This window comes from Xyrauchen texanus, chromosome 9 (assembly GCF_025860055.1).
Source record: "Xyrauchen texanus isolate HMW12.3.18 chromosome 9, RBS_HiC_50CHRs, whole genome shotgun sequence".
Taxonomy (NCBI): domain Eukaryota; kingdom Metazoa; phylum Chordata; class Actinopteri; order Cypriniformes; family Catostomidae; genus Xyrauchen; species Xyrauchen texanus.
This window is the reverse complement of record NC_068284.1, coordinates 9,455,173-9,470,403: the sequence shown is the minus strand read 5'-3', so window position 1 is coordinate 9,470,403 and position 15,231 is coordinate 9,455,173. Positions and strand designations below refer to the sequence as shown.

At 37.8% G+C, this 15,231-nt stretch overlaps 1 protein-coding gene across 1 annotated transcript in view; it reads left to right on the top strand.

Moving 5' to 3' along the window:
• The first annotated feature begins 5,342 nt into the window (after nt 1-5,342).
• Nucleotides 5,343-15,231, top strand: part of LOC127649385 (parathyroid hormone/parathyroid hormone-related peptide receptor-like) — a 97,542-nt gene continuing 87,653 nt past the window's right edge. Inside the window, exons 1-2 of the mRNA XM_052134451.1 lie at nt 5,343-5,426; nt 5,998-6,309. Of these exons, the coding sequence (XP_051990411.1) occupies nt 6,235-6,309 (75 nt within the window). The 5' untranslated portion in view covers nt 5,343-5,426; nt 5,998-6,234. The remainder of the gene's footprint in view (nt 5,427-5,997; nt 6,310-15,231) is intronic.

Sequence of the window (15,231 nt, the reverse complement as noted above, 5' to 3'; positions counted from 1 at the left end):
TTACTTTGACTGTTTACTGAGGTTTTAGTTGGTGTGTTTTAATTCACATCACCAGAATGTATTGCTGGTCAGGGGGGTTGAATAATTTCGATTGCAACTGTATATGTATATATTTATATACACATACATACATTCACAGTATATATATACTTTTAAAAAGTATTTTACTGTTACCAGATGGCCAGACACAGAGACTACGTGTGCATATTCAATGAAATCCCAGATGCAAATTATTGTGTTACTCCGATCCCAATCATTAATTGCCAGAGAAAAAAAGTGGTACACAATACAGGACTTTTAATTGTTAAGAAGCCCGAAATACACATGGGACTCTTTTTTGAAATGTCAGCACTCCCAGTTGTGAGCTCATTGATGGATGATTTGCTAAGAAGGTGAATCTGATTCACACTGCTAACCTGAGCTCCAGAGTTAAAACCCTTAGTTCTTTTCGGGTGATTCATGAAAAAGATCTGGTTCAAAAGAATAATTTGATCACAACTCTCACGACTGGGGTTTTCATTGTTGCGTGCAGTGCAGCAAGCTCGTCACAACAGAATGGGTGAAAAGCGGTGCAAGACACACTGGTGCATGCCCTATAGATGTATTCAATAACTCACAAGATGATATCTGATGAAACCACATATGAACCCACACAACCTGACTGTCGCCAATGGTAACTTGATTTTAAATTATAGTCGCAATTAATAATTTGTGGTTGCATTTGTGACCATTTTAGTCACAGTCTGGAGCCCTGCACTTTGAAAGCTTGATGCTGCAGCAATTATGGACTTGTTTTGAGTGGCAGTCTGTGACAGCGTGCATAGCTGTGTGAACTTCCGTCGTCATAAATTCAATACTCTCTCAATAAATTACACATACTCAAGTTAATGTAATGGAGTAAATGTAGCATGTTACTTCCCACCTCTGAGAATGATGCCTTTTCTTTTTTATAAGCTGGACTTGTGAGTATACATTTTACATTTTGGAAAATAAGAAAGGATCATTTGATATGCAGGCTTTCTTTTTATTACCAAATAAACTGAAAGGAATGAGTTCCATTTTTAACCTCACTTTTATTCTGTCAGTGAGTCATTCCTTGTTAGTCAGCTTCAAACATGACAATGAACCTCTGCAGCCACAGATCTGCAGTGCAAAATAAGCTTTCCAAGGTTCTCCATCCATTGTCTTTCAAACCTTTGCAGCTCCCAAATTACGGTTCTTAATTAGAGATAAACCCAAACTTTTGGCAAGACTGCCAAGCATGCCCCTAATGGCTAAAAATGACAAAGAAACTAGGAGTGCGGAAGTTTTGTACTTTAAATTTAGAGTTTAGAGTTTAGTAGACATTCTGCACTAAACTCCGCCTGGAATGGATGCATTGCTCTAATTTAACCAAAATATAATAAACCCTTTCATTTATAAATGCTTGATTTTCCTGGTAAAACCATGTAATATCTTCCATAAATAACATGAACAGACATTAGTACATTATGGGAAACTAGTGTTGACCTACTTTTACTTCCTTTGCTTTCTTGGATTCATTGCTTCACTGTATTGTTATTGGGACTTACATTTGTTTAATGATGGTTTTATGATCTTAAAAATTAAATGGATAAAAAAAAAAACATCCAGTGAGTGGCAGTTTTGCGGACAGAAACACATTGTTGATGATAGAGGTCAACGGAGAATGGACAGATTCACTCTGTAACTCAGATAACCACTCTGTACAATTGTAGTGAGCAGAATAGTATCTCAGAATACACACCACGTTGAACCTTGAGGCAGATGGGCTATAACAGCAGAAGACCACATCTGACACATCATTAGGTTCATAGTTTTCTTAGTAAAGTGCTCAGGGAGTGTAGATATTACTTGGAATGTTTATCAGTCCACGAACCACTACCTTATTGGACCCATGTTTAAAAACCGTGGCTCTCATACAATAACGATCACCTTGGTACAACCTTAACAGTCATTAACAGATGGAATACTAAAGCAGTGAGTGGTGACAGAGGCTAACATTCTGCCATACATTTGTGTCCCGTCTGACTCCAGATTAATCTATTGATATTATGGGAATGTTTAAATTTTTCACTCTTTCAGAGTGTGAGGGGAAACTAGTGCAGGAAATAGCCTTCACTTAAAGTATAAATCCCTTTTAGATAAAGCTTTTTAACTTCTGACAGTCCATAGGTTAGCATTCTATTTTGCAGCTCTGACATGTGTAAATATTCACATACACTTACAACCTCTCCGTAAGAGCTGGAATACAGGCCACGTGGGTGAGTGCACACAGGATGTTTCTAGCCCCCATTGTTTTTATGGTGTGAGTAGAAATTTTCCATTTACTCTGATATGAGAGAAGTCTGGCACCAACAATCATGCCACAGTCGAAATGACTGAGATCAAATTATTTTCCCCATTCTGATGGTTGATGTGAACATTAACTAAAGCTCCTGACCCATAAATGTATGATTTTATGCACTGCTGCCACACGATTGGCTGATTATATAATCGCATGGATGATTGTTGGTGCCAGATGGGCTGGTTTTAGTATTTCTGTAACTGCTGATCTCCTGGGATTTTGTCTCTAGAATTTACTCAGAATGGTGCCAAAAAACATCCCGTGAGTGACAGTTCTGTGGACGGAAATAACTTGTTGATGAGAGAGGTCAACAGAGAATGGCCAGACTGGTTTGAACTGACAAAGTCTACGGTAACTCAGATAACCGCTCTATACAATTGTGGTGAGAAGAATAGAATGTTATTCTGAGATGCGGGTTGTCTGTGTTTTGGCGACACCAGGGGGACCTACACAGTATTAGGTAGGTGGTTTTAATGTTGTGGCTGATCTGTGTATATATATATATATATATATATATATATATATATATATATATATATACACAAGAAACAACCTCTCAATTTCAACTACTTTTATTTTCAGCAAACTTAACATTTTCAAAATTTGTATGAACATGATTCATCAACTAAGACTTGAACGAGAATTGAACTGCCTTTATCCCTTGCGCACCCCGTGAGGCTGATTGGGAACCGTGTTGCATGTCGTTCCAGCCAGGCCCCGCCCTCCTTCGTTCTACAGAGATGTTACCTCACTCTTCCACCAAGGCACTTGCAAGTTCCCGGACATTTCTGGGGGGAATGGCCCTAGCCCTCACCCACTGATTCAACAGGTCCCAGACGTGGCTCTTCGCTGGTCATGGCCGAACACTGATATAGCTGGTTGTATTGTCATGCTGGAGAGCATGTCTGGATGAGCCTGCTGGAAGGGTACCACATGAGGGAGGAGGATGTCTTTCCTTTAACGCACAGCGTTGAGATTGCCTGCAATGACAACAAGCTCAGTCCAATGATGCTGTGACACATTACTGTATATATATATATATATATATATATATATATATATATATATATATATATATATATATAACATAAAATATTCTGCTATGCAATAGTTTGTACAAATCAGATTTCCTTTCTCTACTTAGACCAAACATTTGTACACTAAGTCTGAAGTAATTATATTTTCTATTACGATGTTCTTTCCATCATTTATTTGCAGATTATAAAAGCTTGTTTTGGGATACATTCAGGTTTTAAAATCTGTTATAGGATTTTGGCCTCCTTAAAAGAGAAATAAGTTTATTTAGACAAGCATGCAACATGCTTCGAGGGGATTGTTTACTGTTCTGAAAGGGACAGTTCACCCAAAAATGAAAATTATCTCATAATTTAATCACCCTCCATCCCAGATGTGTACTGTATGACTTTCTTTCTTCTGCTGAACACAAACAAAGACTTTTAGAAGAAAATTTCAGCCCTGTTGGTGCTCACAATGCAAGTGAATGGTGACCTAAACTTACAGACACATAAACTCTAATAGCACATAAAGGCAGCATAAAATTAGGCTAGTCCATAAGACTTCAGTGGTTTAATCCATATCTTCAAACGCAATATGATAGGTATGGGTGAGAAATAGATCAATATTTAAGTCTTGTTTTACTATCAGTCCCCACTTTCACTTTCATATTCTTCTTTTGTTTTTGGCGATTCACATGTATATCACCACCTACTGGGCAGAGAGGTGAATTTATAGTTTAAAAAATACTTCAATATTTATCTGTAATGACCTGCAGAGCTGAGGTATTCTTCTAAAACTTCTTTGTTTGTGTTCAGAAAGAAAGAATGTCATACACATATCGAAAGGCATGAAATTGAGTAAATGATGAGAGAATTTTGGTTTTTGGGTGAACTATCCCTTTATAGAAATTAATTTTCAAGGTTTGAAAATTGTAGGCTAAATAGGCAATTACATTGCACAACTTCAGCATTAGTTAAACTAGAAATGACTAATGGAAATAAACAGACCTTATTTCAATTGGCATTTGTCTTCATGTATCTTCTACAGGGCTGCCTGAGGGCATTGATTTTTCTATGGTTATATCATTGCCTACTTAGACCCAGAATTGGGCATTCTTTTAGAAAATGTTAACTCCTAGTTTTATATTATTGTTGCTGGAGCTTGAAAACAAATTTACCATTTAGACCAAGACTGAACAGACACACCAAAATCTTTCCCCTAAAGATTTGCTATTGTCAGCAAACATGCACACTTCTGTGGCAAAATTTTAATAGACCTTGTTGCATAAAGTGATTAATTTAATCGAACCTTTATGAAACTTTGCACAAGCTTATAGAGACCATTCATAATATACTCAATATGCAGCTGTGCACCTGATTTGCAACCTTTTCCTTTCCACGTTTGTTTGTATTATTTTATTTTTCAAATAAATGCGTAAGTAAAATTCCCCAAATAATATAATTGCAGCCAGGAAAATGTGTAAATCAAGATTTTATCATAAGTGGACTTCAGGGACAGTTCAAGATATGTATGTATTTAATGAAAAAGCAAATAGTAAAACCCTCGCTGAAAGACGTATTTCATAGGCGAGTCAAATTTTGATTCCAAAAGTTCCCCAGCATTGTATTTGCATAATTTTATTGGTAGCATTTCATGGTGTCGACGCGGGCCGCTAAGAAACGCTCGTTTTGCCAACATAAAGTACAGCAGTGAATGCGCAGCTTGTGCAGAAGGGGCGGGAAGCGCGTGCTGTCTTGAGTCGAGGTGTACTGAACCCCTGGAGACCGTAAGCCAATCAAATCCCTCAAGCTTCCTCGTAAACCAATCAAATCCCTCACGCTTCCTCGTAAGCCAATCAAAATTCCGTCACGCTTTTCATTGATAACTGCCTCTTTCTGTCCGCTACTTCAACATGTCCAGAGGTTTAGTGAGGGTGTCCGACGTGTTTACTACATCTGGAGCCGTTTTGTCAGTGTGGGGAACTCTAAACTTACTCCAAAATACTGACTGTACGTTAAGGTTTTTCAGCGGCGGAGTCATAATGGTAATTGTGAAGTAAAAGTAGGATTTTTCTTTCTATTCACGTTTTCTTGTCACGTTTATCGCTTTTTCTTTGCCCATTTGCGTCTGTTGCCTCACAATTACCGGGAAAGCTAGTCTAGTAATAGAGTTGAAACTCCAGTTTATTTCGAAACTCCCCAACGACAATATATGTTTTTTAAATATTAGTGTACATGAAAAAAAAGAGAAACGTTAAGTGAAGTGGCATTGAGGACATTATTTATTGCGCTTGACTTAAGTCTGACAGTATTTTAAGCTTTGACTGAACTATGAACATTTTGTTCATTGTGGCTTTCTGTGGTGTGTATTTCATTCAGATTCACCACATAGCTCAGTCTACTTTCAAGAGAGTTAAACCGATATTTTTTTTGTGTGTGTGCCTTTTTTAATGTGTCCTCCTTACAAAAATTGTCGCTCTTTTTACAGCAAGGCTGAAGAGAAAAGACCAGACCTAAAAATAAAGTCTCGGTTTCTACTCCACAAAGAATCATTTGAACTTCCTACCGCAGAAGGAGAAGGACATAAATAGCTCTGACATGTGGATGTAATTTCAGGAAAAAAGGCAGACAGATGCAGAGAAATAAAACGCGAGCTGGGAACAGTTTGACTCTACAGATCTGTGACAAGGAGACGCCGTGAGAATATATTCCTAATCTCACACGCCGCTGCAAAACGATGTAAAGCAGACGAGGAGACATGACTGACTTTGACGGCGCTTAAGTAGACGTGAACATTAGATAAATCCCATTTAAGCCGCCATCAATTTGCGTGAACTTTCATTGTACGTCGGGATGGGAGCCACGCTGGTCGTTCACACTTTGGGTTTTCTCTTTTGCGGCACCTTGCTGAGTTTCGTCTATGGTCTGGTAAGTTCGGACATAACTATATTTTTTTTTTTGGCAGAAACATATGTTCATAAAACGAATGCGCTATCATCATGTGTCTAAAGTGTAATGTAGCTGCCTTTACTATCTAAAGTGACTGAACACGTGTTACAGGGACTGTCATCAGGAAACAATGGTGATCTAGTGGTTCGAACCTGCAGCCTTTCGGGTTCCACCAGCGCAGCTCATGATAAGGGATTGTGTTTCAATGTTCTCAGCCCTCCTGTCACATTTTTCCACTACGGCACGTGTACGAAAGATGCTGTAGTTATCCTAATTCGCTATGCTTCATGGTTCAAATTAGCTACCTAAAACCAAACTCGGCACCATGTAAACCTGATTTGTTAAACTAGACGAACGCATTTCCGTTCATTGTATTGCTTACCCATAGATTTTATTTTCAGCGCTTTTCTCAGATACAATCAAGACACAAAGAGTGACAGTGATGGGTTGCTGCTGTATTAGGCTTTGCAGACATAAACATAATTCATTATTATTGTTTACAGAAGTGATTATTAGCTTGTTTTTGATGCCCTTTTGAAAAAGCAGGATCTTCTTATCATGGTGATAGTGAAGTTGCAGGGAAATGGTGCTGCTTTTTATGAAACTTAACACAGTTTGATGTGCACTGTGTAATTAATCTCACTCCATGGTGGAAGCTGCAATTTGTCACAGATTGAACAGAATGCTGAGCTTTGTTTCTCTCTATAAGCCAGAGACCTATGGTATGTCAACAAGTCTCCACTGTATAGAGCTTCTGTACAATTGTATAGATTGTGCAAGTGATTTTTTCAAATGCATTTTACAAAATTGCACCAGCAGGGTTTCTTCTTCAAAAGAGCCCGGCTTGTGTGGTTTGGTGCACCATCAAAAGTTACCATTTAAGGCACCAACAGCTAAAGTATGCTGTACTGTTTGATGGAAAGTGTGCTGAAGCAGAACATATTCTAAGATAAGAAACTTAAATTGAAGCCCAGAATAGATTGTGGGTCATTTCATATATGCATAAGATATTAAAACAATCAGAATAGTAAAATCTTTAAAGTGGGAAAAAAGTACATGCTTTTTCTTTAGCTGTGCAGTTGCCTTTGTATTTATCTTTTACTGCTATGAGTAGAGGTTATTGAAGGTGACATAAAAGGAGTGTAAATTGAGCAAGACTGAGGAACACCAGAATTGTAGCATTGTGTGATTGAAATAGTTTTAATTCTTTCTGAATGTCTCAGGGGCGTAGAGTGTGATTATACATTCTGTATGTGTCATGAGTAAATATATGTGTTACTTGCATGATTAAGCTAATGAGTGTATGGGGTCATTTAGCACAGACAAGACATCACATTGCAAGGCATACAGTACTTAAAAGAAAACAAAAGGATAACAGTTACCCTATGCTGCTAGAAAAATTGTAAAAAAAAAATGCTTTTTCTTGGAACAGGAATCAAATGTTCAGCAGTCAATATTTTTGTGATGAGCTTGTAGGACTCAGAACCTTCTGACATTACTGGTCTCAGAATGACATTAATATACCTGTAAACTATTTTTATGTGGCTTGCTATAGGCATCACAGCAGTTTCCTGGTGAAATAAATACTGGAGGGAGAGTAGCTACAACAAAAACAACTAATTCAGTTTCACACAAATCACAAGTAAAACAGCAGATTATCAGTTAAACACTTATTTTTTGCCCTGTTCCTCACCAGTGTTGGGTAATTTACACTAAAGTGTTGTCTACACATGATGTGAAAGGCACATTATGTCAGCAAATCGCTTCCATTATAATCAATGATGCTGTCTACACTGGATGCGTGAGTCACACCACGTCACGGCAGACCAACATTAAATGGACATTTTGCGATGTACGCTCTGGCGCCATTCCTGCCAACAAGACAAACGTCCAGTGTAGACAAGGTGTTACAAAAAAAAAAAAGTAATTTACTCAAATTTTTTTTTATTTTTTTTTTTATCAGATTACTGATTTTACTGATTACTTAATAAAAAAATTAGGGCAATATAATCATAAATATATTTACTTTATACTTTGTCACAAAAGACTTGCAAGATATTGGTTAGTTGTAATTTATTTAAATGATTGTAATTTATTTTACAAAAAATAACACGTTAAAAAAATGTACGCAATTAATCGCATGCCCCCGGACCATAATAAGGAAGATTCCTGAGAAATGCAAGCTTGTAGTACCAACTGTTTACTCCAGAGGGATCCAGATTTACTCCAAATCCGAACTAAGGGATCTCAAGATGTGTTTAAAGATTGAGTATTAAACTAGGCCTATATTTAACTTGACACAGTGACCTAAACATTTTATGTTTATGACACAACGCACCCGAGACGCTACACAAGCATGTCTGACGTATGTGTAAATTGACTGGATCCTTAAACAAGCCCTCATAATAAATCTCGAACTGTTTGACAAATTGACTTTGTGAAATGGATTGCTGTGAACTGTGTGCCAATGATTGACTTATGATCAATAATATGGTAGTAAACAATACATTGTATTCTAAAGCCGATTTTTGTATGGTCTTATCAATGATTAACTCTACTGCTACAGGAATGTAATGCATTTTAATTATCTGAATATTATTTACTCATATATATATATATAATTTTTGTATATTTTAAGATAATTATGTATAATTATATATTGATATAAATATGTATAATCATTATATATTGAATTATTTTTATATGATGGGGTTTCTCAGCATATATTTGTATATGCGATTAATCACAATTAATTAATTGGAACACCATGTAATTAATCCGATTAAAAATTGTAATCGATTGACAGCCCTTATTTAAATAAATGTGTTAAAATATTTTTTTTTTTTGCAAACAGTGTTAATTAGACACATGTTTACAGGTTTAAATCTGTGATACAAGTATATACATGCCATAAAATCAGTGGACATGCTGTAATTAAAACTTGGGCAAAATCTTCTACCGTTTTCCAGTGGACTTTTTTTAATAATAGGATCAAATGGACAGATTAATTGGCATCTTTGATTAATTTCAGAATGCAATAGGTAGATCAAATCTTTTTCATCATAGTTTGTATTAATGTAATGTCTCCATTGTCATTCCTCTGCTTGCTTATCTTGCACTGTCAAACATCACCAGCTAACATTTATGGGTGATTTTATGTTTATGTTTAAGGAGGATTTTGCCATAAAAAAAGTGCTAATTCCAATAACTAAAAACAATTCTAATAGATTTAAATATATTTAAACCTTTTCTAGTGTGTCTTTAAATACTTATTCATACTTTCATACTCATACTTTTTAAACATTACATTTGCCTGAATTTCTCCCTCACCCACACTTTTGAACTGTTCTCAACAATACAGCTCAATACAACCCCCAGTGGCTGGGGGACTCACACCTACAGGGCAATTTAGTGTCTCCAATTTTCTTAACCAGCATGTTTTGTATTTATGGGGGAAACGTCTCGGTTGCCACTCGCATGCCACTCTCCCGGACATACGGTAATAAAAGGAGCTGGCTCACAACCACTCATTCAGTTTTTGTGCTGAGGAGCCGAGACAGGGTCCCTAACAGTTCAGCAGGTAATAGAGCATTGTGGCAAGGGGGACACAACGTGGAGGGAATGGAGGTTACGACAGTAACGAAGACGTTCCCTATCTGTCACTCACTCAACGTTGTGTCAATGTAGTGACACTAGGGCTCCCTATACAAAACACCACAACTAGCTGAACTGTACCGTGAGCTGCTAATGCAGGTTCAAGCAGGCTACTGCGTGTGTAATTGCAGATGCACTTGGCTACACGTAGCCTCCCCCAATGCCCCAAAAATTTAGTATAGTTCCCCACATCCCTGAGGGGGGAAAGAGACGTATCAGCCACGGCCTTTTCTACCTATTTTTTCTCTCCACAGATTATTTAGTTATTCGGCTGGGGCCATTTAATGCTCAATATATGTACTGGGGAAGGTGTTCTTTTCCTTTCCTATTCTTTCAGGGGAAAAGACCCCATGGAGACCACATCCTGCTCGAAGGGGAGGCTCACCAGCCGCACATGGAAGAGGTGCGGTGGTAGGTCCTGCCTTGAAGGGGAGGAGCTCTACAAATACAGCGACCGGTGGCAGAGAGAGCTCTGTGCAAGGGAGAAGCTAGTCTGCCGACAGGGAGACAGAACCATAGAAAATATATCACAGGGGCTCCTGTGGAGCACCTACCCCAGTACAGGGCATATTAGCACATGCTCTGGGTCCGGTTGCATATTCCTCTGCTGAATTTGTGAGCCACAGGTCTAGGGAGGAACTTGCATGGGAGAAGAAGCACACCTCTTTGCCTCACGGAGGGGAAAGGAGTTATACGCAAGCAATACACCCGGCCAGCAGTCCCGTCTTCCCAAACTGACCTGTTTGTACCTGACAAAACACGGGAGGAAACCAGCTCAACCCGGAGATTGTAAAATCTCACAAAAGTATTGGGTGTTGCACAAATACATGTTCCCCTCAGTAAACCTACTTGCACAGGACTCGCCTGTGCCTGGGGCGGAGCTGCCTGGGCTTTCGCCACCGCAGGGGGATGCCCTCGGCAAACAGATGGGGTACGCATTCTTAAGCCGTGACGGGGCAAGATTTGCTGTTTCGCCTCAGTCTGTTTCTTCACCACCGAGAACTGCTGGGCAAAGTCATCGACGGTGTCACCGAATAGGCCGATATGGGAGATGGGCCTGTTCTGGAAGCGTGCCTTATCAGCTTCCCTCATTGTGGCAGGGTGGAGGGCAGGGCCGGGTAGTGATGGAGGGTGGTGTTGGCCTGTCCAGCGGTGCTGTAGGCTTTGGCCGCCAGAGAAAACGTAGTCCTACAGGCCTTGGTGGGAAGTGCTGGGCGACTCTGCCAGGTGGTGGCGTATTGCGGGCACAAGTGCACCGCAACTGCCTTATCCACCTGAGGAATCAAGGCATATCCCTCGGCTGCCCCGCCATCGAGTGTAGTGAGACCGGACAAGCTGAGGGGTCGGGTTCGGACAGAAAGAGGTGCCCTCCTCGTCAGCTCGTCGTACACCTCTGGGAACCAAGGGATTACTCAATGTGATTATGGCCCTGACATGTGAGGCTGCGATCAGGCCGTCAGAGGTGGAGAGATAACGACCGTACCCAGACGCTACACAAAGACACAAAGGAGAGAAAGCTGCTGGCATGTGCCATATATCCAGCAGTTCACTTCTTTTGAGGTGAATGGACCGGCAGAGAAGTATAGCTGTCAGCTGAATCAACCGCTCGGCTCCGAAGAAAAAATCTGAATGAGTGGTTGCATGCCAGCTCCTTTTATACCCGTATGTCTGGGGGAGTGGCATGCAAATTCCACCTGCCAATTCTCATTTGTCTATTCTCAAAGATCTGAGGTGTTTGGGACTCCCAAGAGTGACCCCTAGTGTCACTACATTGACACAACGTCAATTGAGTGACAGGTAGAGAACCAGAACACCCAGAGGAAACCCACAGCAACACGGGGAGAACACCTGAGGCGACAGTGCTAACCACTGAGCCACCGTGCCGCCCCAAAATAAGCCAAAATGATTGTCACTGTACATTAGTCTACTTGTTACCTGTTTTTATATTGTTGAAAAGTGATTATATTTAGGGGTTGGGATAGGGTTAAGGGATCTAAAATATCCATTAAACAGTAAAAATTTACAAATATATTTATAATAGATTAGGATATTCAAATATTAGTCATGGATTTGTCAATATTTTACATTTCAAAAGCTGTAAATATATAAAAATATTTTAGATGTTTTAAAATGTCCATATTAAACGTTTTAGTGTCTATTCAAACATACAAACATGTATATTTAAATGTTACAAATACTAATGTAAAAATTGCTATGTATATTTATGAGATCAGCCTGAACAAGCAGTGGTCTTATCATTTTACATCATAAAGAATCTTTTGTTTCTTATGTTATAAATGAAATTTCAATCCCAATTTTTTACCAAATGTAATCTGTAATTACTGTAAACTGTAATCTTATTGTGTTGAGTTTTTGTGTAACTGTAATGGATCACAGTTACACATTTTTTGAATCCTCATTACGTACCACAGTTAGAAGTGTTCCGTTACTCTCCAAGCCTGGTAATGAATAAAAAAGTACTGCTCCACACAATCAGTTTCTTTGCTAGGATGTGCAGTCCAGTACTGCTTGTACCTCCTGGAAATGTATATGCCAATTTTAGCCACAGGAAGTGTGGAAAAACACAAGTGAAATTTCAGGAAGTAAAAAACAAAATGGATACTGCATTAATTGTGTAAATTTGTTTTTAATGTGCTTAATTCTTTTTGTATTTAAAAATGTATTGGATTACTGTTATTAATTACATTTTAATTAGGTTACACAGCACTGTTCCTCACACACGGATATCTAATGATATTTAAACTCTTATAACCAACTACATTTACAAGCTTGTTTGATCACGATCAACACATGAGCAGAACGTAAGTAAATACAGAAGCAGTCCTGCTCCACCGAAGCAAAATTTGCATGTTAGAGCATCTTTAAAGGAAATACCTTGAACACCTTGACACTTGTGCGGTCAGCGCTTCTTCTATGAGTCGCTTGAAATGACCCGATCGGGGAGAGATTGAAACTGCACCCGGCTGATGCACACTCTATTGCGGGGACGCTCGTCCCTCGAGCTTGCGTGCTTACTGCAGCTAGATTATAACGTGATGGCTTGCTACTTATTGAATCATAATACATATGTGTTGTGGTGTGTATCTTATTGTGAAGAAAATCTGCCATTTGCAGCTCTGTTAAGAAGAGAGTATTTTGAGCATTAAAGGTGGATTGATGTGAACAAAAAGGTGAGAGAGGGTAGTCTTCCCCATTATCTACACTGCCACTAAATACTTTTTTGATTTGTTGTTGTTTTGGCTTGTTATCCAAGACAAGTATTTAAAACTCCTTTTAAAAAAGTAAATTTAAAGACAAATTTGTTGTCTGAGAATGTTGAATATAATATTAATTATTTAATTATTTGTAGATATCTAAAAATCCTTAAAACAAGATACATTTACCTGTTAATCCGAGAAGCAACATATAATATATTTAGACTTGCTTTCAGAGAACAGATCTTGAATATATGTATATTTTGTCTTTAATTGCAGATGAATAAACAAGTGAATAAAATACACTTATATGCTAAATTCACTTATATTCAAGAAAGATTCTCTGAAAGCAAGTCTAAATATATTACGTTATATGTTACGTTATATTAACATATATATATGTTGCTTTTCAAGTAAATGTATCTTGTTTTAAGGATTTTTAGATATTTTTAAAAGGAAAACAAGACAAAAACGCTTGATTACAAAAGGATTTTTTTGCAGTGATTTTTTTTTTCTGAATTAAACTGAATAAAAAAAGTTTTCCTATAATTCAGTGAATGTCATTTAGAGGTATTTTTAAAAGATGGTTTTGTCCTCTTTATTGTTAGTAAGCACATTTATCACAACCTTTTAAGGTACAAGGTACAAGCTGAATAGTTGGTTAATAGGTAATGATTAATTGTTGCAATAATCGCCTGAATAGTTGAATAATCGTTCTAATAATCTTATATTAAGTCTATATACAAAAATAATCGTTAGTTGCAGCCCTACATCCAACATGCCTTGTTATAGAGAATGCTGCCTGGACTATGTTCTTGCATTTATTAAAGAGGAAATGCAACTTCTCAGGAGCCATGGCATGCAACTAATGCCTGCCATATGACTAAGTTGTTACTTTGCTTAGCAAATGCATGCATATTTGTCCACAGAATAACTGAGAGCATTGTTTTCACTTGTCATAATGAGAAAAATATTGTAAACCGACACTTAGGCTTCAAATTCAGTTTGAAAAGGTCACATAGCAGGTCTCGCTCACTGTAAGTGACAACTAGGGGAGATCTGGAAAATATTATAAATCCATAATTGTGCATGTTGCTGCTTTATGAGGAAGATGTACACTCTGGTCCTATGGTCATTCTTCATTGACCTCTCTCATCAACAAGGCATTTCCATCCACAGAACTGCCGCACACTGGATGTTTTTTTGTTTTTGGCACCATTCTGAGTAAATTCTAGTGACTGTTGTGTGTGAAAATTCCAGGAGATCAGCAGTTACAGAAATACTCAAACCATCCCATCTGGCACCAACAGTCATGCTCAAAATCAGTCAAAATCACTGAGGTCACATTTTTTTTCCTCATTCTGATGGTTGATGTGAATATTAACTGAAGCTCCTGACCTGTATCTGAATTATTTTATGCATTGCACTGCTGCCACATGATTGGCTGATTAGATAATCACATGAATAAGAAGATGTACAGGTGTTACTAATAAAGTACTCTTGGTATTTAGAATTGATGGATCACTATAACTCTTTTTCTAAGATGATTTGTCATTACCTCAAGGTATATAAGTGCCAATTGTTGGTAAAATGGCTACATTTGGCACACAAGAAAAGAAGCACATAATCATTTGAAACACAACAATAGTGGTAGAGATGGAAAGGAAGGATACAAATTTAATAAAACTGTTTGGGAGACGTCTTTGAAGGTATGTTATACCAAAGCATGCAGGTTGAAACAGATAGACAAAAGTTAGAAGTAAAAAATAAATAAATGCATTAATTTATGAAAATTAAACTGAGAGGGAAACAGCTACAATATTTTGTGAGTGTCAGGCTTTGTGAATGATATATAAATATTTGCTCTGAAAATAAGAAATTCAATCCATACAGCTGGCTTAAAATAGGTAGAATTTGTCTATATATATATATATATATATATATATATATATATATATATATAATTAAAAAAATGTGTTTTGTTTTATTATTACCTTTATTCATCATACATAACAACTTCTACATTACATTA